The following is an 18,423-nucleotide window of genomic DNA, read 5'->3' on the forward strand; positions in this document are numbered from 1 at the left end:
TCCCTAATAGCCGGCATGCGTAAGAGCACTGGCAACTTGGAACCCCACTGGTCCACATACAAGAATGTCAGGGTGGTTAGGCAGGGGGCACATGCCTGTAATCACTATTACTTGAGGAAGATAAAGCTGATGGATTGACTGAGCTTGGGATTTCTTATCCACAGTGGGGCTAAAGCTAAACTGGCGTCTGCATGAAGTCTGGCACCAATGGGATAAGCCTCTGAGAGAAGGCACCATCGAGTTGTCTAAGGAGGTACAAACCCACTCCTGTGGGACATGTGATGAAATGTGATCAGGCCTACGAGTGGCCACTGTACTTCTAGCCTGGGTGAGATACCCCTCTCCCACTTCAAAAGTATCAGGATGCTAAGGCTGTTAAGTTTGCAACCCCAGGGGACACACTGGGATTGATTGTGCATGAGCATTTGTGTGTTGGGCACTGGGAATGTTCAGTATGATTACAGCATTGGAGAGCCACAGAAATTGTGTTGTTGTTTTTTTTAAGCTCTCTGTAGTAGCTGAATGGGAAAAGAACAAATAAAGTGAGGAAGACAAAGAGACACGGGAAGCATGTGATTGTGAATGAGGGCTGAGGTGCAGATGGGTACACTCCAGTGTGACCACAGCAATCAGAACCAAGATGGAAGAGCAGGCCGGTGACCGGCTCTGGTGTGACTGGCAGCTTGTGCTTGGTCCTCTAAGTATCTACTCTGGCAGAGGTTCTTAAACCTGGGGGACTAAAAGAGTGATACATACTGATGTCTTTGAATGCTCCATATTAAAGAAGTCTATCAATCATGTTGATATGGGATGTATATATGTATATGTATATGTATACACATACATCTATGTAACAGGGAATGGAGCAATAAGGAATTTATAGCCTGGTCAACTTAACTTTAATATCTGGGAATATCCCAGAATAGATGACCAAACACAGGACAGAACGGTAGGCGGCAATCATGACATGGCAGAGAGCAAATGATGCCAGACCACTTCAACTGTGCCAGTCCACAGGAAGCAACAGATACCATCTGGATTTAACTAAAGCTTTTGGTTCCTAATAGACTAAAAGCTCAATGAAGGCTAAGACTGTCATTTCTTATCTTTCTCCCACATCCAGCACATTACCTCAAACATAATGAGTCCTTGATTGCTGTCCCATAGCACCCCAGACTTAATGAACAAGAAGCCAGGAAGACAGAATCAACACCATACTACAAATAGGTCACATTCCACAGTAGTTAACCATGAACTGATATCAATGACATGATAACGGAAAGAATGTTGGTTTTAGGACAGAGACCTGCATTTATACCCCAGGTCTAATATTTTCCAACTGTGTCACCTTGTGCAAGTCACAAAAACCACTGTGAGCCTCAGTTTTCTTAACTGTAAAATGGGATAAAAATGCTTGTGCTACTTTACCTCACACACAGGGTTATTAGGAAAAAAAAGATCACTTTCTGAACAGCAAATCACTATACAGATGTGGAATATCACCATCTCACAGAGGTCAGTCCTTAAACTAGCATTATTTATATTAATAGCTCTGATAATATACATCTTGGCTTTCAGGTAACACAAATTTGGAAGATATAGACAAAATTAAAAAACCATTATACTAAATAAATGCTCACTCAAAAATAAGATGAAATTTAATAATGCCAAGCATCAGTGGGTCCAGGGAGGGCCTAGAAGCATCTAGCTGACGCAGTTGAAGAACACTAGATGTGCTGTCAGGGAGACCTGAGTCCAATTCTTGCCTCAGTCACTCATGAGCAGCATCCCCCTGGGCAAGTCACTTAACTGCTGTCTGCTTGAGTTTCTTCCTCTATAAAAAGGGGTAATCATAGCAATTACCTCCCAGAGTTGCTGTGAGGCTAAAATGACATGGTATTTATAAAGAGCTTTGCAAATCTTATAGTGCTACGTAAACGATAGCAACTGTTATTATTATTACTAAACTATCTGCTTTTTGGGCAAACATTTCTAATACCTGTACTGAACTATAGTTATCTACTTTTTAAAAATGCTTAGCAATTGAGCTTTATTATTATTATAGTTATTATTACATATATAGGATGGAAACACTGGTAAGGTACAAGGATGGCAGACAAGACTCAAGACTCCAATGTATGGATCACAAACTGAACATTAATCAGGACCAAGGGACTGTTATCAAAAGTGTGTATGAGATACTGAAATATATGGATGAACACGTGACCTCTAAGAGCCAGGCAATAATTCTTTATTTCGCTTGGCACTAATCAGTTCCTTATTGGATTGTTGTATTTGGATCTGGTTTCTCTATTATAAAAAAGCACGAAGATACTTGAGAGGGACCACAGAAGGGCAGCAAAAATGATTAAAAGGATGGTGGCATTATTTAGCCTACAGAATATAAGGGTAAAAGGTGACTTAATTGTCTTTAAGTACATAGGTGCTTACCATAGATACAGAATAGTCATTCTTCTTTTCCATAGAAGACTGGAAATGAGAGAAGAGACTAGATTTCAGCAATAGAGGGCTCAGAGAGTTATAAGAATGATCATTGGAACCAAAAAGAGAACTGAAAACTGAAGAAGGCTTTGAGATTTCTATGTCTAGAGACAATATGGGCAATTATTTTGTACTGGTTTTTTTTTTAATCTCTCAAGTATTAATCGGTAAGTATTTACTATATGCCAATTATGGGCCAATTACTCAACACTACCGGCTCGGTCTGTAGAAGATGCCATACAACATAAGATGTGGTCACTGCCATCAAAGGCCATTCAGGCTATCTAGGGAGACACCACTAATACAAGTGAAACAATTAGACAATAAGTGTCATTGTAACAGCTGTTCAAAAGAAGGAGAGATCAGGGTGGTCTGGAATAATAAAGAAGGTATTGTAGATGAGGTAGGACTAGAGCTGCGTCATAACAAATGGGTAGGATTTGGATAATTAGAGGAAAAAGAGGAAGCATACTAAGCAAAATAAATATTTGGTGTTAAAGGAATGCAGGTGGGAATCAACATGCTGCAAAAGAAAGACAATCTGACCAGAGTAGTAGGTGCATGTTAAAGAGTAGTAGACAATAAGGGTGGACAGGCAAGGTTGGACTAGGTGCTGGAACACATTAAAAACTAGGCATAGGGCTTTGAATTTGATATTATAGATAAAAAATTCTCATTGTAGGCTCTTGAGTAAGGCAGGGATAGAAAGATGGTTGTGTTTTAGGACTGGTGTAATGTTTGTATCCAAGATCAACTAGAATTTGTGAAGATCAGAGTCAGGAATTGTTGTTGCCACAATAATTCAGGTATAAGGTGATGAAAATGGGGACTAAAGTTATAGCAGTGGGAATGAGGAAGAAAGGGTGAATTTAAGGAAGATTTCAAAGGAAGGAAAATGTGATAAAAGAGAGGAAGAAGCCAAGGATAATTCCAAGTTCTTTATCTTAAGAGATTTAAAGCATGGTGGATTCAATGCAACTCAACAAATATTTATTGACCACTATGTAAAGAGCACTATTGGCATAAACTAGGGAGAGAGGAGGGTTAATTTAGGGGAAAAGAGAATAAATCCAGTTTTGGACATGCTAAGACTGAGGTTATAGGATCATGAAATTATAGTATTTTAAAGATGGAAGGGAATTTAGAGATCATACCATCTATCTCCCATAATTTATAATTGAGAAAACTGAGGCTCAGAGAGTATAAGGTCCCATAGTTAGTTAATTAGTGATAGAATTGTTGTTAGAACTTAGGTCTCTTGACCCTAAGTCAATTTGGGGGGAGGGAGCTGATGAAGGGGCAGCTAGGTGGCGCAGTGAATAGAGCACCAGCCCTGGAGCCAGGAGGACCTGAGCTCAAATTTGGTCTCAGACCAGACTCTTGATACTTACTAGCTATGTGACCCTGGGCAAGTCACTTAACTCCAATTGCCTTAAAAAAAGTGGGGCAGCTAGGTGGTGCAGTAGATAGAATACTGGCCCTGAAGTCAGGATGACCTGAGTTCAAATCCAGCCTCAATTGCCCCAATTGCCAAAAAAGAAGAAGAAGAAGATCCAGATGGAGATGTCTCACAGGAAGCTTATTTAGAATTCATATGCGTTTTCTTTCAAGAGAATCTGATGTCTATCACAATTTAAACATAACACCAAATAGTACAATTGGGAATAAAAACAGACTGGAAACAGTCTACAAGAAGCAAAGAGGCACTGTATGTAACAGGACTCCGAGATTACCCCCAATTTAACCTGTTTATCTTGTTTGTTTTTTACAATTTACAAACTGTTATTTACAATTTATCTTGTTTGTACATAGTTTGCATAGTTGCATAGTCATCTCCCCCATTAGACAGGGAGCTCCTTGAGAGCTGGGACTGTTTTTTTTTGCCTCTCTTTATATCCCCAGACATTAGCATAGTGCCTGACCCATAGTAAGCATTTAAAAATGCTTGTTGACTTGAACTGATCTTTACAGTTTCATATGCAAGCCTCTTTCTTGTTCTTCTCCACCTATTAAAATGTTTATTCTTGTTGAAAATTGTTAAGTTTGTAATAAAAGAATTTTTAAAAAGGTGACACTAGACATTTGAAATAAGCTGACTACTATAACTAGGTGATGAATTTGGCTTTTTATTTTTAATAGCTAAGGAAAAAACAGAAGCATAGCGTTATACAGTTTTCATTTTCTAACAAAAGGAAATATACAAAATTCATCTGCAGATATAATCTTCCTGGAACTATAGTCAAGCAGGAAGTTACTAGGTGGGTTATGAAATGGAAATTGGGTAACATAGCGGAAAGTATCTTTAATTGCAGGTTTACAAAAGATAGACAAAACTGTGTTCAAACAGATGATTATGTATCTAAAAAGGCTGAGAACGTAACATTAAATTGTAATTCTGTGAAGGTATTTCTGTAGGTGGCCAAGATAAAATGATCAAGGTTCTTTCCTTTTTGAGGATTTATCAAAGCACACAGCTAGAACTTGGACAATCAAGGTGATTCATTATCTGAAGGATCTAATAGACCTTCAACTATCAGATACTAGAAGTGAACATTCGAGAGAGAAAGTTCCTTGAGAACAGAGCCCGACAAAATCACAGAATTTCAGAGCTGAGTGGGAAGTCATTGGCCAGTGAATCCAAATATACATGAAAAAGCATCTCCCTTTTACCAAACCCAACAAGGGGTCATGCAGCTTTTGCCTGACAACTTCCAATAAGGGGAAACCCACCCTCTTTCACAGCAGACCATTTCACCTTTGGTTAGCTCTAATTGTTAAAAGTTTTCACTTAGATTAAACCTAAATTTGGCCCTTTCTAACTTTCTCTCTGTTCCAAGTTATGCCCTTTAGGGCTAAATAGAGCAAGTTTGCTCTTCCACATGACAGCCCTTCTAATAATTGGACACAGCTATCATGTTTACCTGCCTTCTCTCCAGTCTCTACAATTCTAGTTCCTTTAACTGATCTTCCTATGGCTTGGATTCAAGTCCCTTTACCATCATGGTTGCTTTCCTCTGGTGGACGCCATTTTATCAATGTTTCCCCTAAACTGTAACACCCAGAACACAATACTCTAGATAGGTATAAAGCAGAATATAATACTCCTCTTATTATTGCAGCCCACAAACTCCTCCTCCTCCTCCACATATATTAATATTGGGAATTTTAGCATTTAATTAGTTTCTGATTTTTTCACTTCTATCCCTTCTATCTCTCTGGGTAGGAGAATATTAAGAAACGAAGACTTATATAATAGAGTCACTTCATAATTTATGCGAATTCAAGAGAAAGAGGGGAGGGGAAAAGAGACGAGAAAGAGAGGAGGAAGAAAAATTTTAAAATGGCAGGGGATTGGTGGCTAGTCAATGAGTACACACTAATCCTTGAGTGAATTGGAGATTGGAGATATGGTCATTGTTTCCTCAGTTGCTTTGGTTCCTTCCCATGGCTCTCACACCATTAAGTACCACTTACTGTCAAGCCTGATTCTAGAAGATGCTCTTCATCATAATAATTTTGTGTAGGCTGCTGGTACACCTAATTAAAGGGATGGTCATAGTTGGTTTTCCTGGCATTACTGGTCAAACAAAAGGCCCCTACTGGCTTCCTTTTGACTTCTTTGTGTCCCTTCATGCCTTATGGCAAAGTAGGGGTTGAAACAGTTATGCAGTAGTATGATCAACCGCAAACATAATCACACTTACGTGTGAAGCCCTTTCAAAGACTATTTCCCCCCTAATTATCACTTTTCTTGCCAGTCTTTACCTGTTTTTGTTTTTTCCATTTGAGTAGAAGCCTTGGTTGCTTGTCTCCTGATCAACAGTTCCCTTACCCATCATCTTGGGAAGCAACATCTGTGGAGATACAGCCTGGCAAATGTTCCTACAGGTGTTCTAAGCCACGGCTGCTGACGACCCAGAAAATCAAGATCTTTTTGTTGTTGTTTGTTTGTTTGTGTGTATGTTTGTTTTTTGGCAAGGCAATTGGGGTTAAGTGACTTGCCCATGGTCACACAGCTAGTAAGCGTCAAGTGTCTGGTCTGAGACCGGATTTGAACTCAGGTCCTCCTGACTCCAGGGACGGTGCTCTATCCACTGCACCACCTAGCTGCCCTGAAAATCAAGTTCTTGCCACCAGAGTCCCTGGCACTGGCAAATGGTTCAGCATCAGAAACTGATATGATTTTATCAGCAAAAGTGACATTAGAGAAAATGCATCCCCTACCTGCTTTGCTGCCACACCCATTGACCACAGGACCTCTCTGTCTGACTTGTTGCTGAAGCCTTCCACGGGTGTTGTCTCTCCACTAGAATGGGAGCACCATGAGAGTAGGGCTACCTTTCCATCTGATTCTCAGTGCTTATCACAGTGTTTTGTACAAGGTAAGTACTTAATAAATGCTTCATTCATTCATTCATTCATTCATTCACTAGCTTAGCTTGATGGAGTAAAAAAAAACATTTACGGGTCATTGTTTTGATAGCACCCTATCTCACACTCAACTGCTCTCTGATACAAATGGCTTCCTTTTAAAAAAACAACCAAATCCCCTCTCCAGCTACAAAGGTTTAAAGATACTGTACCGTATTGACTTTATGGTCAATTTAAAGGATTTACAGGGTAATTGTGACTATACTCAATTTTCACGTTATGGGATACATATGGAGTCACTTTATTGAACTTACTGATGTCCCCTAAAGTACTTAACACCGCTGAGTACATAACTGGCGGTGAAAACAATTCTGATTAATTAATCACTTTGGAGGAAACCATTTCAGTAGAATTGTGGGGTAGAAGCCAAACTGCAAGGAGTTAAAGAAGGGAGGGGAGGAGGGGGGAGAAATAGATGGATAGAAAGTATGGCTATAGATAGGACATTCAAAGAGCTTTGTGGCAGAAGAAAAGAGAGTTTGGTCAGCACCTAGGAGGGACGGCATAATCAAGAAAATTCTTTAAAGTAAACGTGAGAAGTCCAAAGGGAAGCAGACTTGAGGCCAAACAAGGAAAAGGGTAATTGGGAGCAGAACCCGGGCACAAAAGGGAAGGGGGAGGGGCCTAGAGTTTGGAAGGGAATTCCTTTAAAGAGAAAGCAAGAAATCCCCAAGTTGAAAAAGTTTTATGTATAAATATACAAAATCCTTATGCTTATTATCTCTATGAAATGCTACACAACAAGACGGTTTGAGACTGGGAGTAAGGACTGTTTGAGATGTTTAATTACTTGAAGGCAGAGATTTGGATAAGAGGGCTTTTTGGGGTCCTTTCCAGCAACATACTCCTATCACCTCTTCTCTAGGGATTCTCTCTGACACTTCTTATCATGGTTAATCAATGAACAAGAATTTATTAAGCACCAACTATATGCCAGGCATAGAGGTAGGTGCTAGAGGGTTGAAAAACAAGTGTGAATAGTCCCTGTCCTCAAGAAGCTTACCATTTACCTGGGGGAGTCAACATGTACACATACAGGTATATACAAAATAGAGGTAAGGTGATTTTGAGGGAAAGAATTTACCAGATGGAGAGAAACCATTTGAAACAAAAAGTGGTACTTATACTAACCCTTAAGAAAAACTAAGGATTTTGCCAAATGGAGGTAAGGAAGGAATGAATTGCAGCCACGGGGATAGTGAGGGCAAAGACACGGAGGGAGGAGGTGGAGGGATGAGTCTGAGGAGCAGTAAATAACAGGGCCAGTTTTGGCAGACCACACTGTGTAAGGAGGGGAGTAAGGCGCAATAAGCCTATAAGGTAGGTTTGACCCAACTGTGAAGGGCTTTAAATGCCACACAGAAGGGTTCATATTTCATCCTAAAGGCCATAGTAAGCCATTGGACTTTACTGAGTTGGGGAGTAACGCAGTTAGACTGGAGGTTCAGGAAAACCACTTTGGCAGCTAGGCAGAAAGTAGACTAGAGTGAAGAAGACCAATTAGGAAGCTGATGAAATAGTCCAGGTGAAAGATGATGAGGACCTGAGCTAGACTGGTAGATGGAAGAACAGAGAGAAGGGGAAAGCTGTGAGAGATGTGGTAGAAATGACAAAATTTGGTACATGAATGGATATGTGAGGAAAGTGAAGAGACATGTAGATCCGGGAATCGTCATCGCAGAGATGGTAATGAAACCCATGGGAGCTGATGAAGTCACCAAGAAAAGAAGCACAGAGGGAGAAGGGAAAGAGGGTCAGGGACTGAGAATGGGACCACACCAACTAGTTATTAAATCTAAAATTACACTACTTCTAATCTTAGGAAGGTTCAAGATCGGCAGCAGAAAGGCACTGCTTTCCTTACCACTCCGAGGCCTAGGATTTCCAGCTTCTAAGATCCTAGAGGGCAAGCCTGAGACAAGCACAGAAGAAGCAGGATGACTTCCAGCTTTGGTGCTCCAGTGATAACAAAGTGTTCCAAGAACTGGAGGCAGCTTTGATGGAACTACTCACATTAATGGAGTCTGCACAGTCTGGGCCTTACCAGAATAGGCAGACTTAAACATAACCCGATGTGGGACTTTAACTCACTAAAAGCTCGATAGCTATGAACAGCTACTTACGAAGGAAAGGACTAAAATGATATAAGTGAAGACTCTGAGAAGTGCCTGCATCATCAGCCTATTAATCCAGTTGAATAAACCATCAACCTTTGAAATGAACCTTTAAAAATCTCTAATTTTCATGTATCTCCTGGGCCACACAGGCGGACTGGTTTCCTCAGAAACAAAAAGAAATAAAAACAAATATACTAATTCAACAACAGGTTTGAATTTCACCCACAGGTTTACTTCTCAGTTGAAAAATTTTTTTTTCTGGAGGAACTCTGAACTGGTACAGTGTTTTTGGAGAAAAACTTGATCATGTACAATGAGAATTATGAACTTTCTCCTTCCCTTTGACCCAATGATCTTACTGCTAGGACCATTTCCTAAGGATAAGAGCCCTTCCCAAAGACACTTCTTAGAAAACTGCCCAAGTCCAGGGGAGACTATGTCACATCCCTGCTCAGTAAGCTCCAAAATATTCCTATAACCTCGGGGAATAAAAGTACAAACTTATCTGTTTGGCATTTAGGGTCATTCAAAGCTTGGCTCCTAGGGCAGCTAAGTGGTGCAGTGGATAGAGCGCCAGACCTGGAGTTAGGAAGACCTGAGTTCAAATCCAGCCTCAGACACTTACTAGCTGTGTGACACTGGGCAAGTTAACTCTTGTTTGCCTCATTTGTAAAATGAGCCGGAGAAGGAAATGGCAAACCACTCCAATATCTTTGCCAAGAAAACCCCAAATGGGGTCATGAAGAGTCAGACGTGACTGAAACAACCGACAACAAAAAGCATGGATTCAACCGACCTTTCTGGGCTCATCACTTATGACTGTCCTTCCGCGTATTCTACTGCTCTGTCAAACTGGTCTTCGTGCTACTTTTCACAGGACACTGCATGTCCCATCTCTAAGCTGTTCCCTATTTCTAAAAGGACCTCCTCCTCTTAAAATTTCTGGTTTCCTTCAAAGCTTCGCTCAAGAGCCACGTCCTACATGAAGCATTCACTGATTCTTCCAGCTTCCAATGTTTCCTACCTAAAATTACCTCGTATTTACTTTGTATAAATTCCGAATGTACTTGACATTTGTACTAAGCATTTCTGGAGGGTAGGGAGAATTTCAGTTTTGTCTTTGAATTTCTAGAGCCCAGCACATGTTGTCCTTTCGTCATTTTCAGTCGTGACCAACTGTTCGTGACCTCATTTGGGATTTTTTTGGCAACAGCAGGTGCTTAAGTAATGCTTGTTGATAATAACAATAAGAATAGCATTTACATAGTATTTTAAGGTTAGCAAAGTGCATTACTTACATTAACTCATTTGATATTCACAATAACTCTGTGAAGTAGTTACTATAATCATTCCCATTTTACAGGCGAGGAAACTGAGGGAGTGAGGGGTTCAGCCACATAGTAAGTAAGTATCTGAGGTAGGATTTGAATTCAGATCTTTTATGGATTAATGAATTTGTGATATTATCCACAGGGGTCCTCTCTCCACTAATGTAGATAACAGTGGGGCCTTTTCAGTTTAGGTGATTCTTGTTCATATTTTCCTGTGAATCTCCCAAAGAGAATCTACTTAACACAGTGGAAGCTTTCTTCTAGCTCTTTTGAGATTTCTACCTTTGGTTTATTTTATTTTTGCTAGTAGTGTATTAACTCATTTGTTATGGGAAAAAGATCTCACATGAACCTGAAGTTATATTAACATATGTAGATAGTTGTAAGTAATCTGAAAACCATTATTCTTAGCATTCTTTGTTTCTCTCTCTTGCTCTCTTTTTGGTCACTCTACAATCAACACTGTCACAGAGTAAGGGGATCACACAAAACAGAGTGATTTTTTGTATTTACATCTCTTTCTTGGGTGACCATGGCCAAAGACTCTATTCCTCAGTGGACAGTCTTCTGGTGATGTGTTATTCCACAGACAGGCAAGCTAGACCCTAGAAACCTGACACTGTCAATCACCAACACCATACCAAAAGTTTGTTCAACATGGTAGACAAAGCCAAAGCTTGTAATCTGCTGGCATGGCCTTCAAAAAACCAGTTTATTTCTATGCCACAACAAGGCACTAGAGTAGGAATTTTGCAGGAAAAGACCTACTTGTGCAAAAATGTTTAATGTCACTTTATTTGCAACAATAGGAAATAACTGGAAGAGGCACTGGACCTGTGAGTTACTGATATAGAGAAAATTCTCTTTAACAATACAGGTTGGCAACTTCTCCACAACTTGGAGTTTTAGAGAGCTGCCTAGAGTACTGATAGAGGAAGGGTCTTTCTTGCCCAGGCTTATACAACCAGAATGTGTAAGAGGCCAATGTTAGCCTAGGTCTTCTGGCTTCAAGGTGAGTGCTCTAGCCATGATTCCCATATTGTTTCTCAATTTATACGTTCAACTATTGAAGTAAGGCTGAAGAGGTTACAGAATATTAATGTAATAGAATATTGTCACCCCATAAAATAATAAATAGGAGAAATACAAAGAAATATTGGAACAACTTGTAGGAGAGGACATAATTTAAAAGGTGAAATCAGGGTAGAAACAAATATGCTGACTGTGTCTACAAAAAAAATCAACAGAAACAAAACTTTTTAAGAATATAGATAAAAAAAATGTTGGGATAATGAGCCAACAAAATTGTTAATCTTTCTTTGTTAAAAATTTTTAATATCTATAGTTTGAAGTTTGATGTTTCATTTAGGATTTTGTTTCTTATTTTCTTTATTTGATCACTGTTATTTGTTGAGTTGTTATTAAATTGATAATAAAATATTTAAACTAAAAATATCACCATTTCCCCCATTCTCTAGCCAGAGAAAATTTGATAACTGATAACAATATTCTCACTGATTCAGTAAAAAAATGGCAAGCATTTTACATATATTATATATACAACTTAATTAATTTTTGCTTTAAATAACTTTATTGATGTTTCTTTAAACCTCATCATGAAAATTTCCTTAGTCTTTTTTCTTTTTATCAATCTCATCTAAATAATCTATCTGATAATGATGAAAATTAAATGCCTGCAAAAATAGGCTATCTTTTCAACAATTTAACTGGATCTGATGATTTTCAAAGATGTTCCATTGTCATTAAGCCTGCAAGTTGACAGTTCCATATTAATTTACATTATTGTCTTAAGGGTTCATTTACCTTCTTTTTTTGCATTTTGTTCCGATTTTCTAACCAATCATCCATTTGTTCTTCAATTTCTTCTATAGAAATTCCATGATCGTAAGAAGGTTTATATGCACTGGGTTCCAAAGATGTATACATGGGAAATTCTGGCTTTGTTTTTTTAACTTTAGATTTCTTTTCCTCTACAAAAAAGAAAAAATATATATATTATTGAAATTTTCTAAGAATAAGAATTATTTCTAACATTCTATTCTTAAGTTATATCTAGGAAGCATATCGGGGTAGTTTACTTCAAAGAAAATTGTTTTAATATATTCAGAAATTAATTTTATTATTCATCTATCATTATTTTGTATAAATAAATTCATAGGGGAAAAGATAAGATAGTTATTATAATAGAACCAAGACAGTTTGTGAAGTGTTTTGAATTTTGAAAACACTTTCTTTCCATCCTCTTTCAACATTCCTTTAAGATATACAGGACAGGTGGTAATGTCCATTTTCTAATAAGGAGCAACCAAGGTCTCAGTGCGTTAAAGGACTCATTAAAAAATGTAAAAGTTAGTGGCAGGACTTTGGGACAATATGGTTCCCTGAACAGAGAATAGCAGCCCAGTTTCTACAACCCAATGGAAAAGTATATTAAGTAGCTTCATCCGCATTAAAATTGCACAAAAATGTTTGCTAGAAGTCAGTGCACTGACAGTAAGAAAAGGCCTGCCAGAAATGTCAGCACCAGCACAGACAATTAAGACAGAAGCTTCCCTACACAACCAAAGACTGGACAGAGATACCTGCAAGGCTCTGCATGCACAGGCAGAAAGAGCAGATAGCTCGTAAGAGAAACCTACACGGTCATTAGATGACAGCACAATGACAGTAATAAACAGGACCAGTTCAGACATAGCAAAGCCCAGAGACTGGGACAGTCCAGGTATAGGGATTCCAAAAATCACTTTCACTCTATCCTGCAGTGTTATAAACTGCCCTACATGTTTGTCCTGAATCTCAAAGCTTCGGTGTGTCCTAAAACCTACCACTGCTCTTAGAATATACATGGCTGAGGAGGTAAACCAGAGATATCTAAAAATCCCATCTAGAAGGAATAACTTCACAACTTCAAGCAAAATTTAGAGGAAAAAATGGATTTTACACAAGGGCTACATGAATGGCTGGAATAAATTAAGCAAGAGATAAAAAAATGAAATAAAGGCTCTGGAGGAAAGAATTGGAGGGAAAGTAAGTAGCTTACCACAGAAAGTGGCAAGCTTTATCCAATAATGAATTCTCTTTCTCTCTTAAAAAAAAGATATGAAGTGAAAATAAATGACTCCATAAGACAGCATGAAATATTAAAATAAAATAAAAAGACTGAAAAAATAGAAGAAAATGAAAGATCTCTACTTTTAAAAAGAAGTGACCTGGAAAATAGGTTAAAGATAACTTAAGAATCATTGAATTCTCTGAAAACAATGCTTAAAAATAAAGGCCTAGACACTATATTTCAAGAAATTACAGATGAAAACTGTCTAGATCTACTAGAATCAGTTGGCAAGGTAAAGATATAAGAATCTACCAATAATCTCCTAAAAGATATCCCAAAAGGACAATTTCCAGGAATATCAAAATAAAAACCCAATACTTCTACATCAAATTAAAAAACATTGCAAGCCTCCAGAAAGAAAGAATTTAAGTACCAAGAAACCACAGTTAGGATTACATAAGACCTGGCAGCTTCTACTACAAATAAGAGAAGAGCTTAGAATACAATATTCCTAAGGGTAAGAGACAGAGTCTAAGCTAAGACAGTTGTATGAAGGTGCTAAATAGTGCTAAGAAATAGGTTTTCTCCTTAGATTTCCATTAATTTAATCACCAAAGGTCTATCTTAGTTTTTCTAACATTCTTTTCTGATTCTTAATTTCTTGTTTGTCTGTTAAAGCTATCTTTTTTTTTTTTTTTAGGCAATTGGGGTTAAATGACTTGCCCAGGGTCACATAGCTAGTGTCAAGTGTTTGGTCTGAGGTCAGATTTGAACTCAGGTCCTCCTGACTTCAGGGCCGGTGCTCTATCCACTGTACCATCTAGCTGCCCCTGTTAAGTCTCAAAGAAACATACTGAAAAAATAAACAATTATTGTCCTGTAATTCATTTGGTTTTTCCTTTATATATGTGGAAACAATGTAATTTACTGCATGTATGTGGGTACATGTGTGTATATATACACATACACATTTCACATTTTTTCATTGTCTACAGTGCCTTTAAACATAATGCAGTTTCTGTTTGTCTCTTTTGATTGAATATATTTTTACTATTGTCTTGCATTTCTGCTATTTTCAATTCAGCTATTCCCTCAAAGAAAAAGATATTTCTGAACATACTTAATGAAAGAGAAGATGAATGAATTGAGTCTGCATTTGAAAAAAGAAAAAAAAAAACAAGTTAAAAATTCTTAGCCATAAAATAGAAATTTTGAAAATGGAAGAGAAAACCAAAATTGATAACAAAATCATTTAAAAGTTTTTCTTTTACTGATGTCCTTTGCTTTTATACCATATTCATTTCTGAATCTATTCCCCCCTGCAACTTCTCTTTCCCTTAAACCCAAGAATCATAAAAGTTTACCCAAACCATTCAACATGATGATGACCCTTTCTCTACATACAACAACCATAGTACCCTCACACTTCTAATGAAAAGAGCAAGGAACATTTTCTCATCTATTCTCTAGAGCTAACTTTATTTAAAAAAAAAAAAGAATACTGAGATGGCAAATAAAACTAAATTAAAAAAAGACCAATATAATAAATTGTTAGCTAACATCTATTTTTTTTAAAGAGAGAAAGAAAGGAAAAAGAAATTACCAAATGAAATAAGAAATTCACAATGAATGGAGCAGAAATAAAGAACATTCTCAGAAATGACAAAACCATTTAAAATAAACAAAAAATAAAACTTAAATGAAATGGATATTTACAAAATTATTAAAAACTCATATAAACAAGAGAAAATACAGACTTTATTTCCAAACAAGAAATGGAGCAAGACATTAATGGAAGTCCCAAAAGGAAAAAAAATCCTGAGTCAGATATATGTATAGATGAATTCTATCCAACATTAAAAAAAAACCCAACCTCTTATGCTATACAAAGTATTGATAAAAATATAACATGATAGCACCTTGCCAGATTCCTTCTCAGAGACTAATATGGATTTAATTCCCCAACTATGGTGAGATAAATAAAAAACACACATCTATAAACAACTACATTAATGAATATTGATAGAAAACTATTAAATGCAATATTAGCCAAGAGATATAGCAATGAATTAAACATTACCTTTAGTCTGATCAGATTAGATTTCTATCAGGAATATAAGGATGGCTCAGAAGTAGGATAGCAATAAATATAAAGAATCACCATAATAAAAAATCCCCCCAAAATCTCATGATTATATCAATAAATGTGGAAAAATTTTTGAAAAAAATAATATTTAAGATAAAAATACTAAAAATCAATGGAATAAAAGGAGCTTTCACTAATATGATCAAAAGTATTTAAAGACAAAGCTTAAAAATGAATAAAAAACACAAGGCATGGTATTATTGCAATAGAGAAAATACTGAAAGTTATCTTAGTAAGGTCAGGGATAAGATAAGGATATCCAGTGTTTCCACTATCATTTGAGTTAACGCTAGAAAGATTAGCTATGGCATTAAGACAAAGAAAATAAATTAAAGAACAAGCATAGTTAAAGAGGAGGTACAACTATCTTATTACTTGCAGATAAAAGAGAACTTAAGAAAATTAAGTAAAATTAAAAGCATTATTAAATTAGTGAGATCAAATAAATTTTTAAAATTCACCAACCTTTTGGAATGTCACTAACAAAATATAGGAGGAAGAGTTAGGAAGTAAAATTACATTTGAAGTAACAACAGAGCAAATTAAATATCTGGAAATTAAGCTAGTAAAACATAGAAAGACATAAAACAACTAAAAACCAATTTTTATAGGAATAAAATAACAGTTAAATAACTGGGGAGGGCTAGTCAATAATTATGACAACTCTATATTACTGTATTAAAAATGAAGATACTATTACTCAAAAGGAATAATGTGTAATGAAGCTAGAAAAAAAGGTGGAAGTCTTTAAAAGCTAAACTGAGCAGCCTAAATTTTATATTAGAAGCAATAGGAAGCCACTAGAGTTGGTTAAATAGGGGAAGTAAATGGTCAGTTTCGCATTTAAGAAAAATTACTTTGACAGCAGTATTTAGGATGGAATGGAGTGGTAAGTTTTGAGGCAAGGAGACCAATTAGGAGGGCATTGCAATAATCCAAATGAGAGGTGATAAGGGTCTAAAATAAGGTGGTAACCTGTAAGTGGGAAGAAAGAGTTAAGATATGTGATAGATTGTGAGGGTAGATGTGGCAAGATCTGGCAATTAACTGGATATGTGGGAGAATGAAGAGTCTAAGGTAAATATCAAGATAACAAAGCTGAGACACACATATATGTATGTATATGTGTATACATATGTGTATATACATGTATACATGTACATATATATATATATACACACATATTAAATGTGTCCCTAGGACATCCAGTTTGAAATGTCCAATGATGATATGGGACTGAAACTCAGGGGTGAGGCTAGTGCTGGGTATAGAGATCTCAGAGTTATCTAGATAAGATGACAGTTAAACTCATGGAAGCTGATAAGGACAGGAAAGGAGAGAAGAGGAGAGAATGAATAGAGGGGAAAGAGAAGAGGACCCAGGATGGCATCAGGAGGAACACCAACAGTTAGGAGGTGTGACTGAGATGATAATCCAGCAGAGGAGATTGAGAAGGCTCTCCTAATACCTATGTTACCTCTAGACTAACCTATTCTGTATGATTTTTTTCTCCCATTTCTGTTTTCTTCACTACTGTTTCTACTTCCTCATGTAGCACATCTGGGACAATGGTATTAGAATTCAATGTGGTTGTTTTAATATACTTGATGGTGAAAAAAAGGTTTTAAAACAATCTTTACAGAACTTTTACATTTTTTCCTATCATTGTACTTGCAATTTAATTCATAAATGCTTTGGGGATAACTTTGCTTAGTTGGATCTCTAACCAAACTTTTTACAACTCATTTTTTCTTGACGGTATACATTTTCAATTTGTCTTTGCATCCCCAGTGCCTAGCACTGAGCCTGGCACACAACAGGTACTTAATAAGTGCTTATTGATTGTTGTTTCATGAAGTTCACATATAGGTCATCATTGAAAATATGTTCACAATCTTCCACTCCTCTTCTCTAGAATATTTTACTAATGCATTATATTCTAAACTACAATTTTTATTGGTTGCCATCTCTCTGTTTATAAAGGAGATCACGTGTTTAATGGCTGAGGCAATTTCTGGACCATTCTAGATTCCTTATTATGGTTACCAATTTATATCAGTTAATCTTCTTCAAGAAATTGTTATGATTAGTGTTTATATACCTGCCTCCATCCATTTCCCTCTTTTCAAATGTCAATAGTTAGTCATCGAACATTTACCAAGTGGTTACTGTGTGCTAATCATTATGCTAAGAGCTGAGCTATTTAAATAGGTCAAATTCAAGTTGCCATATCTTTGTCTTAGTCTCATTCTCTCTCCTAGTTTTATATTAATTTTCAACTTTGCTTTGCTAAGAGGAAAAGGTAAATGCCTACTGTCCACACAGTGAGATGCTATTGGATAATCAGTTCATTTGAGCTGGATGGTAGATTCCCATCATCTGAGACAAGCATAGATGATGGGCTAGGAATTGGGACAATAACAAAAGGAGGTAGAGAGCAAGTTTGATGGTATTTAGGAGACTGTGCATTAATTTTAACAATCTTAAGCTACTCCTCCAGCTAGAAAAACTGATATTTTACCATGGATGTTCTCCTAATAATGTGTGCTTATCTTGGAATATTATGGTCTCTGAAGAATCAAAATGACACACTACATAAAGGGCAGTGAAGATCCACACAGCAGGCACAAGCAGTCGGTTACATATTTTCAATGATGACCTATATGTAACAAGTGGTGTAAGGGCTTAGTGTCAAACTCAAATAATAACGGGGACCACTAAACCATACATAAGGATCCCCGTGGGTCACATATTGACTTAAAAAAACACATATGAATGTTATCTATGTTTCACTGTACTTTGGTTTATTTTGTAAAATATTTA

At 36.9% G+C, this 18,423-nt stretch overlaps 1 protein-coding gene across 1 annotated transcript in view; it reads right to left on the reverse strand.

Moving 5' to 3' along the window:
- The window catches only part of DNAJC1 (DnaJ heat shock protein family (Hsp40) member C1), a 251,823-nt gene that overhangs the window by 89,179 nt on the left and 144,221 nt on the right, over positions 1 to 18,423 (reverse strand). Inside the window, exon 8 of the mRNA XM_027847908.1 lies at positions 12,206 to 12,372. Coding sequence (XP_027703709.1) covers positions 12,206 to 12,372 — 167 coding nt within the window. The remainder of the gene's footprint in view (positions 1 to 12,205; positions 12,373 to 18,423) is intronic.

This window comes from Vombatus ursinus, unplaced genomic scaffold (assembly GCF_900497805.2).
Source record: "Vombatus ursinus unplaced genomic scaffold, bare-nosed wombat genome assembly UNPS02005459.1, whole genome shotgun sequence".
Lineage (NCBI taxonomy): Eukaryota > Metazoa > Chordata > Mammalia > Diprotodontia > Vombatidae > Vombatus > Vombatus ursinus.